Below are 14,379 nucleotides of genomic sequence, written 5' to 3' on the forward strand. Positions count from 1 at the left end.
TTCCCTGTGTGTGTGATCTGCTGAATTATGCAAAATGAATATTCAGGTTGGTTCAATCATTCATAAAGATTGAAATCTGATCACTGAATAAAACAGCGCAATGAATGGTTTAGTAAGAAAAGCCCAAATACAGTGTGAAAGCTGCACTCTTCAGTCATTCGCTCCAAAATCAGCATCTGTCCTAATGTAATAGGTCCTTGTATGTGCGTTTTCGCCTCATAATAGATAAAGCTAGCACAAACTGTGTTTCTAGGACTGCAAAGAGGTGTCATCATTGCTGCAATGACCTTGTCTGTCTAATCAATGGCAAAACAGCAACCTTAGTGGGTCATAGAATGCTGAGCATACTGAGAGTTCTCCAAAAAGACTTTTCAAATTCTCAAGTTACGGTGTCCGACTCAGTGGGTACCTTTTTTAATTTGCAGATCTTTTCTCAGGGAACATGACGCATCCATAGATGTCCTTAACCTCCGAGTTGAGCAGATTGTAATTATGGGGATGGGTGATCTATTGGGACTTTGCTATAAGACTGGCTAAGCTGGCCCTATATAACAAATAATTCAGTAGTGAGGTGATTTTCAGGAGATCGAATTATACATAAATTAAGTATTATGTATGGACAACCCAAAGTTCTCGCACCAGAAGGTCATAAGTTTGGCTCTTCATAATGTATAGTGAAGCCGACATGTTGAAATTGCACGTCTACTGCCAGTTCTTGCTTTGATGAATAAGCCAAGTGAGAAAACAGGCTTAGTTAGAACAAAAAGCAAAAAATCTGAATTTGTTTTATGCAAACAAACATCTGGAAAAATCGGTCGTCAATTTTAAACGTTTGTTTACACCAGTCATTGAACCAGAGCAATAAAAATTGTCATGCTTGTGTAGCCTGAATAAGACTATAATGGTGTTAAAGCATAACACAAATGAAAAGTGTGCACATGAATACATTGACACTTTTATTAATGCCAAAGGCTCATTTATCTTCACATGCAGAATAGTCTTTTGAGTAAGAATAATAATTCTCAGCAGTGTACATTAATTCAGAAAAAGAAAACTATAGCGTGGGTGCTGGGTTGATGTATTTTATTTTTTATAAATTTTAGTAATAAAAAGTCAGCATGTGACGGCACACACAAGCAGTTTGGCCTATCTAATTGGCTTTTCACCCTACTGGAAGACATCAAGCTGTACTTGGTCGTTGGCATTTTCTTTTGTTCAGGATAGCCTTAAGCATGCCCCATGCACACCCAATGCCGTTACCAACTAGTGTTACTCCATCGTATGTATAATATGTACGTTTAAATATATATGGGTTTCAACATCCCTATATCGGAAAAGAAAATGTTGACCTTTTGTGAATCCACATTGAATTACTTATTAACCCCTTAATGACTGCTCAAAATACATTGTTTTCAATGGGTTTAGGGGCAGCCCATTGTCCTTAAGGGGTTAATAATTAGCTGATCTAAATACAAAAGATGCATTCATTGTAGTAGATTCACAGATTTTCAGATATCTGCTCACAAGAGAATAATTAATATGTATTAAAGGTCCACTCCAGCCTTATTTTATATTATAGGTCTATTGAAGTCCATTTTGTCGTCTTTGACATATGTCCATTTCTTACACATGGTCAGGAGAACTTTCATTCTACTCTGTGAGCCAATTGAAATCAGCGGGAGTTGCAGGAGCCAATTACGTATATGCTATGTGAACCCTTACGTTTTGTTAGCTTGTGTGCGATTGGCTTCTGGTTTTCTAGCTGATTTTAATAATTGACTTAATCAGGAGTATTCGCGAGCATGTACTAGAAGTAGGCTTTCCGCATACGGTTTTAGTAAAGGCGACCAAGGAAGGAGTTAAATGAGACAGATGTCTAATTTTCTAAATCCAATTTGATTGCAGTAAAATGCATGGGGTCTATAGGAAAATATATAAAAAGGGCATTACAGATGACAGGCCAATAATACATTTGTGCTGATAAAGAAAGGTATGGATATGTTTTGCACACACTGTCAGATGCTACACTTCTGTAGAGTTAGATACAGGTTGTATTATGTGTCAGAGCTTGTTTGGGTTACACTATTCAGATGCTGTGTTCTCGTGTTTCGGCAGTTAAGGGATTGATTACTAATTTGATTGTTGCGTTCTACCCAAACAATACTTCCTGATGACGAGGGCATGTTCGCTTTTCACAACAGTGAATAATAGTAATTCTCAGCACTTTACGGGATAAGATGTGCGTGTGTGTACGTGTGGGTTTGTTTCATTAAATACTTATATTATGTGACCACTTACTGAGTTTCCGTATAATCCCTGCAGATATGTGTCACCAAGATGTCCACTCGGAACTGCCATGGAATGGACTCTGTAATTAAGCCTCTGGACACCATTCCCGAAGATAAGAAGGTCAAGGTGCAGAGGACTCATAGCAGTTTCGACCCGTTTGAAAAAGCTGCAAACCAGGTGAAGCGAGTGCATTCTGAAAACAATGCATGCATTAGCTTTAAGAGCGCATCCGTGGGCAAGGAATCTCCCAAAGTCAGACGCCATTCAAGCCCCAGCTCGGTAAGAAAGTATGCGACGGATGAACCCTCTGTCCTACCTAGGAATATGCTTTGGGAGGGAGAAAAATATGTTTTTGCATTAGGTTACGGTTTTCTGTTTAATTGGCAAGGAGTTAACAATAACTCCGGAAGGCTGCAAGTATGCTTTTCGCTCTGCTGCTAAATCCACAGATTACGATGGTTTGACTCTATTTTTTCCCCTCTTCCTTTCAAGAGCTGTACACTATATCCATTATGCATTACAAATGATTACAATTTGTAATGAGACCCCGGTCTAAAACATTGTGTATTGCCATGACACAGAGAACAAGATCGTCTTAAAAAGATGCTTAAGAAATGTTAATATTTGACAATCCTCTGTGAATGACAAATTAATGCATCCAGTGGTGGAAATACTGGCTTGAAGGGACGCGGTTATTTAATTATCTTATTAGATATATATTTATTTTACTTTGTGATCTAGCCATTAAATTATATATGTTTCTGAAAAATCCCTATGATAAAGAGCTGCCAAAACTGTGTTTATTAGGAGTGTGGACACATCATGTGATTAGCTAACTGGTATGTAGCAACACTATACCCTATACAAAATGTATGAATTAATTTTATATAAATGTAAATGATTTTTGGGTTGGTAACTGTTACCAGCCTGTTGAACAGTGACACACCAAATAAAAGAAAAACGAGTAGCAGAAATTCAAGGAATACAAATGAAATATGTGATATGGGACAACCCTTTGACACCTAAAGGTCATTCCTAAACTATATGTGTATGTGTGTGTATATATATATGTATATATATATATATATATATATATATATATATATATATATATATATATATATATATATATATGTGTATATGTGTGTGTGTGTGTAAACTTTCAGAGGAAAGAACAAAGTGGCAGATCTGCTAAAGTTATCTAATGTTTTTGTTTGAGTGGAACAGCACCATTACAATATTTCACAGCAATTACTATGATTTTAAAATTGAAGGAACGCAGGAAGGTCACAGTGGCTAAAAGTTCATTTATCTCCACCAGTGGCTCTGACTGTGATCAGTGAACAATAACAAACACTCTTATCAATGGAAAAGGTGGTCATATGACAGCGGGTAAGGACATGCTATAAGGGTGTTCACTATATGCGGAACAAAAGCTTTAAAATGCCTCCCCGGGGGAAACATTTAGTTTATTTGGGTGGCTGTTTGGGTCAGAAAACATCAATAACCAGGGTATAGAGGTAGACAGATTAAAGCAATACTCCAGATTCCAATAAATGTGCTGCAAATGATGTTAAATGGGGTTAATTATTGCTTGCTGTGTTGTCATGGTTCTCCTGTTCTAGCGTTTATATTCTTTCTCCGTCATTATGGTGCTATAAGGCTTAACTTATCCATCTAGGCCAGGGGTGTCCAAGTTTTTTCTGCAATGGGCCACTTCATCAGAATTGTATAAGTGCGAGGGCCGCACTCATTTTTCACTGTTAAAATAAAGTAAATGATTAAAACCTTTACTTTTCCCCTCACTGATTTCTGGGCCTAGAAAGTGTTGTGACTACAAATTCAGGATAATTAAAAATGAAATAGTTCTATTTATTCTAGGGATGCACCAAAATGAAAAATCTGGACCAAAACATTCACGGTTCACTTAGCAAAAACCGAAAATGACCCCCTATCTTTAAAAATAATAAAAACTCACTTTTTTAATAAAAGTAGGTAACACACCACAATTGGACAAAAAAAATGGCAATATGACTTAGCAATCACACTCCTATCATGCCAACAGCAATCACAGTGCTTGCTGTTAGCAATCGCACTCCTATCATGCCAAGTCAGCCAGTACATGCTGGTACAGGGTGGCTGTAAGTGATGTGCAGACCCCATACTGCTGGCAGCATCAATACACAAGGGGACAGCTAGCTAGGTTTCAGCATGTACTGACTGACTAGGTTCCAGCACTTACACATTCATGCTATCACGCACACTCATTCATATACTCATTCATTCACAGATTAATGCCCTCAATCACGCATACTCATTCAAACACCCTCCCCACCCCCTTACCTGCACTGCAGCTCCTCGATGCCGCTCACAGACTTCAGCAGAGGGAGCGGCCTCCCTCTGCGTTCTCTGGTACTGCACAGAGGAAGCAGGACTGGAGCAGAGTCATGTGATGTCACGTGAACTCTGCTAGTTTCCACTTTCTCTATGCAGTACAGAAGACCCTCCCACAGGTAGGTAGCAGGGCTCGAGGTGCTTTGAGGGTAGAAGAACCTATAGACTGTAGCATCTGTTTCTCTCTAATACACTTTAGTTCCTTTGATGTTACTAGTTATATACAATAATTCCCCATTGGCTAGTTCCATATAATATGACCCAATTTTGCCTGCACGTTTCCCACGTACACACGTTTGGACCTGTGACCAGGAGCTATGAGAAATAGCTTTTTCACATGGTAAAAATTCAGTTTGCTTGGTGCTGTGTATATGCGCCTTTGACAATAACTAGATCTCAAAATCCATTCCACACGAAAACTGCAATGTTTCATTCTATGTTATAACTCACATCTACATATTTAACTATCCCTGCTCCTATGTGGCAATCCACAGCCAGGGAACGCTTCATATGCCTCTGATTATTGTTGACAAATGAACTAAAACAGAATCGCACATAGGGGCACGTTAAGGCAGGTTTTGTGGGTCCACTGTACCCAGGCACCTCTACGGCAATGAAGATAGGCTCTGCATGATAAGAGTGTATGTGTGTAAGTGTATGGTGTTAATGTAAGTGTATGTGTGCATATGTGTTTTTGTTGTTACGGTGTGTGTGTTAGTATGTTCGTGTGTTTGTGTGTTAGTTGGGGAGGGAGGGTGATATTATGAGAGGCTCAAAATATTATATCCTTGCCCACCTATGGTGTATGGAGGCAAAGAAACCCTGTATTCATTTAACTTTAGGCTCACTCCTGATCATACACCTGGAAATAAAAACAAAAACATAAAATATTACATCCAAAACACTTTCTGTAACAATCAATCTTTAGAATTTTGTATGCAACATAACAAAGGTATTACATGTCTGGCAATGAAGTAAAAACTCCAATATGAAATTGCGGTTTCAAAACACATACATAGGAAATTCAAGAAAAATGTCATACAGACAGATTTTTATAGACATTTTCTTATGTGCTTTTAATCAAATTTACTTTTAATGTCGGTGTCCTATTAATTGCAGTAATTTCTTCATGGTGAAGACATGTTTTGTGGTTGAAAGGAAATGTTAGATATCAGAGGGAGCGTTTACGAGGAGGGTTACAGAAATGGGGAATGGTTTGCAGGATAACAATTATTATGAAAGACTAAGGGATCTCAACATTTATAGCTTGGAGGAGAAAGGGATAAGATGAGATGTGATTCATAAAGGAATTCAACAAAGCAAAGAATTGCAGTGTGTTTCAGAGGAGGCGAAGTGTTGAGACCAGAGGTCGTTGTCTAAAACTAGAGAATTGGAGGTTTGAGTGTAATATTAGGAAATTGTACTTTACCAAGATGGATAAGCGGACCTGCCTTTCAGCAGAAGTGGTATAGGTTATCACATGCATGGCATAGGCATAAGGCTTTCCTGAAAATTCTGATATCACCACTAAAAAAGAATGGAGAAAAAACCAAAACAATTCCCCATATAGATCTGCAGCTGCCCTCCTCCATGTTCTGACGATTCTTTTCATCGATTGGCTGCTTGAAGCAACCAGTCGGTGGCAGGAAAGCACTCTTATGGAAATCAATGGGAGCAGTTTAAGATCATGCACACGTGCCTATCCTATGCATTAGAATGTCCGTTTAAGCTATGGGGTTAAAATGTCTTCATTTCTTGTATTGCTGATCAGCACATATGGACGTATAACTCTGTAATGGATTCCCTGCATGCTAGACGGCAACATGCAACATGTAACATGTATACATGTCTAGGAAAAATATTGCCCATGTGCTCCCCCGGTTACACAATATTACTGTTAACAATTACAAGATACGGAGGTGCTGGTGATGATAGTTACTTTCAGTAGCATACCTAAGGGGGGGCGGCAGCGGTTTGCCCCGGGTACTACTCATCAGGGTGTTGCACAGTGGGCCGAGGCCGGCTGAGCAGAGGTCTACGGGGGCCCCCAGCCACCTAATGCGGGCCCGCAGCTTACCACTGTGCGAGGAAACTCTCTTTTCTCGCCAAGGTTCCTGTTCAGTAAATGTTATTTATTTAAACGTATTTATTTATAAGTTAATAATTTGTTTACAGGCTCCTATTTTTTTAATAGTTGACATACAGTTTACGAATTTGTGAAATTAATATTCTTGCCAACATTAATTTTTTTTGTAGGGGGGTGCCACATAGAGGATCTGCCCCAGGTGCCACATACTCTAGGTACACCTCTGTCACCTTAATTTAGGCTTGCGTTTCGAATGCAAAGTCAGCCAGTATTGAAAAGAAAGGGGAGAGAAGCTGGCTTAGTGAACCTTGCAGTTGCTTTGGCAGGATACATAAAGTAAATTGATGTTACCATCTATCGCAAATGGTTCCTCTGGAGGGCAGAACCTGCTGGCATCGCAAACGTTGACATAAATAGCCCACTATTATCACAAACTAATCATCTCCCACACCTTCTGAAATCACCTGCATTCGGCAAATGAAAGTGTTGCTAAATTAATTGTTAGTGTTCATTTCACTTAATTAAGTCTAGGTCTGTTGATATAATCTTTCCCCGGTGGGTAATATTCTTTCCATGTTGACGCAGGCAAAAAAATAACATTGAATAACACAGAAAATACATGTAGTGATTAAGTACGGTATTCACAAGCTACTGGATGGTAATGAAACATGCATGAGACGTATAATCCACGCAGTTTGTATAAGAGACATCAGGTGATTCGGGGGTTTAATCTTCCATTAAGGGTTGGTTTTATTGTCTCACTGGAGTTTTGTCAAAAAGTGGCAGGTGGTGTTATGATACTCCTTGACGGTGAACTGCACCATAGGGATCCATTGCGTTCATTTTATGGATCCAAGTTTAACTTTTAAAGCAAAAATAGGAAAAAAAAATATTTGTATTCAGCAGGTGAAAACTAAACATCTAATAGGAGAGCAATACAGATATAGTGTGGTGGTACTGGGGGATGGAAATAAAAGTTCTATTGATAGAGGAACTTGAGAAAAGAGACAACGGTATTGTAGACATGGTACTTGGAGAATGATGGTGATTGAAGTGACATGGTATCGAATCAGAGAACAGCATTATACGTTCAGTATGTTTTTTTTAGTGTATAAATTTTAAATTTTTTTTAATTTTTTTTTTATTACTCATTACTTTTTTCTCTTTGAATATTTGAGCGCTCACATCATTATATCCCTGGACATACTTCTGTGTCACACTCAGTAAATAGATGGGGGGGTGCTGATTAGCCACCTGCTAATATATTTGGAGACAGCAAACATCGGTTCTTGGTTTAGGACTGAGCCTAAAACATTTAGGTTTTAAGATAAATACAAAAAAATCAGGAAAAAGCAGATGAGGCCATTTGTAGCACTCAATTCAGCCTGTCATGGTGTGACGGGGGAATTTGCATTATTATGACAAAGATAAATGACTAGGCTTACATCTTGTCTGTTTGTGCCTTTGCCATATTGATGCTATTTTTCATCATTTCCTTCTGTCATGGTGCTTAGTGGGTAGAGTTTATATAATAAAATGTATTTGGCCTCCACAAATGTACACACATGACAACATGTGCATTTACGTGCAACAAGACTGCATACACTTTTTATTGTACATTTTTCCTTTTTACACAGTAGTCGAAGGATTAGGAAATTGAGTTTAAGATAAATGAAAAATATAACTCATAGCTTCATTTTGTGTATAGCCTGCGTAAGAAACCTCCAGTGTGCTCTGCAGTACTAGGCTCCATATGGCTCACAGTCACAAGGAGTGATGTACGAGATCTGCGCTGGCCCAAAAGATGGCTCTCCACTCTACTCGCTATTAGACAGCAATACATTAAGCCATCTCTAAGCCGAATGCTATGTACATGTCGGTGTCCCCTATTATAGAATAGAATAAGAACAGAGTATAGAACAGTGGGGGGTTATAAGAAGTTTGTAACAGCCATGGAGACTGAGTAAGGGTGATTTTTGTGTGTGTGTGGGGGGGTGGTAATTGTAGAATGAGAGTTTTTGGCTAAAGTTGGTGAAGCCATCAAGGAATGAAGATTTTAGCCAGGCCTCCTATGGCCCAGCCCTCTGATCAGTTTAGTTTAATTGACCTCATGCTATTTTTACATGAATCCCTGATAAGCCTCCAAGTGCTTTTTACTTTCCCATACTAAGAAAAGGAAGACTTCACAGCTATTTTAAATAGTCTGCAGTTTACACCATTAGTGTTATTAAAACGGTGTCAGGTGGCGACGTATTACTTTGTATTATTAGAAAATGCCTTTACTCTGCAATTTCAGTTCACTTTGCAGTTAATGGACCAGTTTAAATTAACTTTTTTTGATTGTTTAAAAGACTGAATGTTGGCTTAACATGATTACCATTTCGGCCTTACATTTACATTGCATTTCCTCCAAATGTGTGGGCCGTAAAACTAACACATAATGTGTATTATGTTTTTAATTCCAAATACGTATACATTTTGCGGTGTATTTTGTGCACAGTTAAGTCAGATTATATATATATATATATATATATATATATATATATATATATATATATATATATATATATATATACCGGTATGTATATATATATATATATATATATCTGACTTAACTGTGCATTATACCGTACCTTCCAAATGTCCCTTTTCAGGTGCCAGATCCCACTGTCCCTCTTTCCATGATGGCCCTCTTTTCCAGGAGCCCTGAGTCCCTTTACAAGACATGTCACTTTTCCTTGATTTCAGTCGGACATAGTGTCGCGCTTATGGGCTACGCTACAATTTTTTTCAAACTATTTTTAATAAATATGATACAGATCTTGTGTTATCGTAGTGGCCTGGATTACTATACTGATGTATAATCACACTGCTTTGTGATAGAAATGTAATTATCACTGCATTCCATGCGCTCAGGAAATCCGTGAAACCGAGGAATTCTAATCACGAGCTCTGTCATTGTATATTATCTTTTCAAAAAGCCAAGTTAGAAGATTGTATGATAAAGATACTTTTAGTGTCTATTTGCTTGTTTTACTTTTATACATGTGTATGAAGGTGGTGAGAGTCTTTATATGATGATTTTAATGCAATTCCAACATTTGTCCCAACATGACAGCAAATTCATCTTAATGATGTCATATACCATCAATTATATGCAAGGCCAGATGTGAATATGAGGCACTGCTAGGCATAAAGGCACTTTGGGTACCCTACATGTTTAAATGAACAAGCACACTAATTGATCTGCTATGTGACATACAGTCATTGGAAAGATCATGGTCGGAAACAAGTCTGATAAAATGACTGTAGGGTTGCCATACACCTACGGCCGTTAGCCGGTCCTCCTAATGGAAGAGCTGAGATTCACACTTGTATTGCGGGTTGGTGGTGTGTAGTAAAATAGGTCCATATCTTCTGCAAGTATGCCAACAACTATATTTTTGTCATAACAAGGCATCTTCTTGATTCTTCCTCTAGCCGACAAGTCCTAAATTTGGAAAGGCCGACTCATATGAAAAACTGGAGAAATTAGGCGAGGGATCATATGCAACGGTTTACAAAGGCAAAAGCAAGTACGTGCATTTTCTTTACCTTGGAATATCTGTCTCATATGTGTCTGTTTTGTCCTTTTTATGTGTTTTTTTTTATATTTCATATGACGCACAAATTTTAGCAGTGGCATACATTACTTTGTTGGTTAACTAAAAAAAAAAAAAAAAAAAGTCCTGCAAGTGGCTTGTATGAGGAGATATGTTACTGAGACATAAAGAAGTAAATGATAAACTAAACCATTTACTGTCTTCATGGTATGAACTATAAAAACTGGTGTTAAAAAAATGGCCCATGGCTATTGTACCATACTAAAACCAGTCCTAAAATACATAAGTTACAGAAAACCCACAGTCCGGGGTGTTACCTGGGATTTTCAGCCGTTGCCCCTTTTCTGGAGTCTGCCTGGGTGATATTGGCTCACCAGCATGGCTGACCATCAGTGTTCTGTTTCTGTGTGTATAAGAACCAGTATGGGCCTAGGTGAAATGTTACCTTAAGTGTAAGGTGAATAGCAATCGCGTAGGTTTCCTTAACATGACTTTTATATACACTACCATTTAAAAGTTTGGGGTCACTTAGCTGTTTTCATGGAAAACAACAACATTTCTAGCTGTCCCATAATTGCAAAAGGGATTTCTAATGATCAATTAGCCTTTTAAACTTAAACTTGGATCAGTGAAAACAACGTGCCATTTGAACAGGGGAGTGATGGGAGTGATAAAGGAGCGATGGGAGTGATAAAGGGCCTGTGTACTCCTATGAAGATATTAAAAGTCAGCAGTTTCCAGCTACAGTAGTCATTTACAACATTAACACTGTCTACATTGCATTTCTGATCCATTTCATGTTATTTTAATGGACACAATTTGCTGTTCTTTCGAAGACAAATTTCTAAGTGACTTTTGAGCGGTAGCGTAACTGCAGCTCATCATTTCCAATGTTTTTTTGTTCATCCCCTGCCAATTGTTGGATTCTACTCTCTTACATAGTTGTTTGTGTCCAGAACCAGCCTAAGCTTCACGATGGTTAGTGACAAAACGTGGCATTTGGGGAGGTATAATAAATTCCAAATGTATTTCAGATATCTTATCAGTCCTAGGCTTACTTTTCTGGTGGGCAGCATTCTTATTTTGGGATTTTTGGAAGGGTTTGAGTGTGGATTATAAATCATTGCTCTGTGGGATCAGGAAAAGCTGCAGCTCCCGGTCGAATGGCCCCTTTTCCAGAGAAGCACACAATTTATATATGTGACAGCTCTCATAAGTAGATTATACAGAATAATGCGTTTCCGTTAATCACAATTATGAATATTTCAGAGCGAATATGAAATGTAAACACGTACAGCTGTTTTAAATAGAATTGTATTCTGAAACGAACCTCAAAAGTAATTTCCTTTCTAATGGTAATTACTGGAGATAAATAATGGATCTTTTTTTCTTTCATACCATCCTCTGAAACATATTCCAGTACATTTAATCTTTGTTGTATCTTGTAGTGCTAGAGTAGATATTTTATTTGTTTTTTCTTTTATTATTGAGAGATCATTTGGCTGACTGCGTTCCATAATGTTTACGGGACATCTAATCATATTTCATTTTAATTTCAATTTGTTTAACGTAGAGTCAATGGGAAGTTGGTGGCACTGAAGATAATAAGATTACAAGAAGAAGAAGGAACTCCATTTACAGCCATAAGGGAAGGTACGACAAATATATATATATATTTTTTTTTAGTATTTTATGGTGGGGTGATTTTCATATTTTTTTGTAACCAGGGGAAAATACACGGCATCCAACTTTTCTAATGAAGTTTGTGAGTATCTGAGAAATTTTGGTTGAAGAATGATTCAGAATATTTTGGTGTCTCATTAGGATTTTGTGTAGGTTTTTTTAAATGACTAAAAACTTGTGCTGTCTTGGCTGGCTTGGCATTTCTGAACACATACCTTCAAAAATTAAAATGAGGGTGTATTTCTGCTTTATTGCCAAATACGTTCATACTGCTGGTAGCACAAACCAAACAAGTCCTGCTTCATTTTTATAAATAAAAAAAAAAAGTTTTTTTTACATTTTTTTAAAGGATATACCGTATCTAGCCTTCAGTGATACATGCTTGGTGTAGTCAATTATTACAGGTTACTATCTTAACATTGCATGAGTGAATATGGGCTTGGCACACATTTTTCTTATATGGAAACAACATATAATGTATGTCCTTGTGTGACCTTTAAGGATTTTTACCTAATTTATGACTTCCAGCATTAAGGTCCAAAAATAGTAATTTAACCTTCACCATGTCCGGATGCAGTAGGGTAACACAGCTGTCCTAATCGGTTAATCTTTTCCTATTCTAGTATATGATTCCTTCCACTGTATTATTATTTTCTGCACTGTACAAATGTTTTGTGTGCAATTTGTTCTTTTTGGGGGTATAAAAAAAAGTTTGATGTATACATGGTTATATTCAGTTTGGCACAGCAGGCTGCCTGATAGCATCTCTGTGGTGTTTAAAATGTTTTCCTTTACCCATATCTGGGTGACCATAAAGGTTAATCTTGCAGAACGAAAAAGACAGAAAAAAATGTTATTTTACATTATTATGGCCATAGATCGTGTCCTCTTGCTTGTTTGAAGAAAAAAAAAAACAAAGACTCCTGCTATGGAATTTTTAAATTGGATAGCCTGCAGAGAAAACCCAAGAGCCTTTTTTTCAGACGGCCGTCGCCGGATGAAAGGGACAAAACAGAGAAAAAGGCAAAGAAGAATGCTTAGGTAGGAATATAAAAGATGGGAGAACAGGATTCCTGATGTGAACGTACTTATTCAAGTTCATCTGATGAATCCATAACTCGCTGGGGTGTGAAAAATAAAGAAAGAAAATGTGGCATGCAAGCGATAGAAAATTACATGCGCCTGATACAGTGATACAAAGAAAAATAACATAAAACACTGTTACACTGACACCAGATTTATGGTGTGTGTATGTATATATATATATATATATATATATATATATATATATATATATATATGTATATATATATGTATATATAATGTGTGTGTGTATATATATAAAATTAAAATGTTAAAACAAGTTAACTTAAGCTAAAGAACATTAAATTCACAAACGGTTCATGAAAAGGTTTAAAATAGATTGGCTTCTTCAGTGAAATGTTCTGATGGCTTCTGTGATATTAAAATATAGCTAAGTATGTAGTAGCTCCGATATAATTATTAAACAGAACATAACATAGTTGAAATAACATTAATGGTCACCAAGTATGTTTAATGGTTTAGTCCATAGCAGGCCAACATGTTTATGGAACAAAATAAAGTGTCACATAAGATTTTAAGACGACAAAGTATGTTCTTTTTTCCAGATAAACAATGGCTGGGGTTTAGTCTTTAAAATGTAGTGGTGGGAGTGTTGTGTTATATATAGGTCTGTCCTTGGCTAATTTACATACCTGGGAATCCTGCGTGTTTTGCCTGGAGATTCCGAGTGAAGCTCCCCTTCACAGGAGCTGCAGTTGTGGAGATGCTCTGACCCAGTCGTCTCGCCATCACAATTTGGGCTTGTCAGAGTCGCACAGATCCTTACACTTGCCCATTTTTCCTGCTTCTAATACATCAACTTTGAGGGCGAAATGTTTATATCCCACCCACTGACAAGTTCCGTGATAACATGATTATCAGTGTTATTCACTTCACCTGTCAGTGGTCATAAAGTTATGGCTGACCAGTGTGTATACATACATAAATACAGACTTACATACATACATACATACATACATACATACATACTTTCGTTTGCATGGGAGGTAGCAAATACCTTGGCTGCATATCTGCTCTTAGATTTGATTACATTCCTCAAAATCAGCCCCTAGAAAAAGTATGTTATTTTTTAGAATATTTTACATTTCAAAGCACATGGGTGGGGTGACAAATTTTAGGTGGAGAAGGGGGGATTACTGCCAGATGTTATGACTGTTTAGTTTGGCTTCTAAGTGGCGATGATTCAGTTTTAGGTTGAACTCTAAATCTTGTTAAATCTGC

The 14,379-nt window shown here is 37.4% G+C and overlaps 1 protein-coding gene across 3 annotated transcripts in view; it reads left to right on the forward strand.

Moving 5' to 3' along the window:
- CDK14 (cyclin dependent kinase 14) overlaps nt 1-14,379 on the forward strand; it is a 202,502-nt gene that overhangs the window by 51,584 nt on the left and 136,539 nt on the right. For 2 of the 3 annotated variants that reach the window (XM_053468069.1, XM_053468071.1), the window contains 3 exons: nt 2,323-2,568; nt 10,250-10,344; nt 11,945-12,024. In XM_053468069.1, coding sequence (XP_053324044.1) covers nt 2,323-2,568; nt 10,250-10,344; nt 11,945-12,024 — 421 coding nt within the window. The remainder of the gene's footprint in view (nt 1-2,322; nt 2,569-10,249; nt 10,345-11,944; nt 12,025-14,379) is intronic. The other variant, XM_053468070.1, reaches the window with a different exon arrangement.

This window comes from Spea bombifrons, chromosome 5 (genome assembly GCF_027358695.1).
Source record: "Spea bombifrons isolate aSpeBom1 chromosome 5, aSpeBom1.2.pri, whole genome shotgun sequence".
NCBI classification, from domain to species: Eukaryota; Metazoa; Chordata; class Amphibia; order Anura; family Pelobatidae; genus Spea; species Spea bombifrons.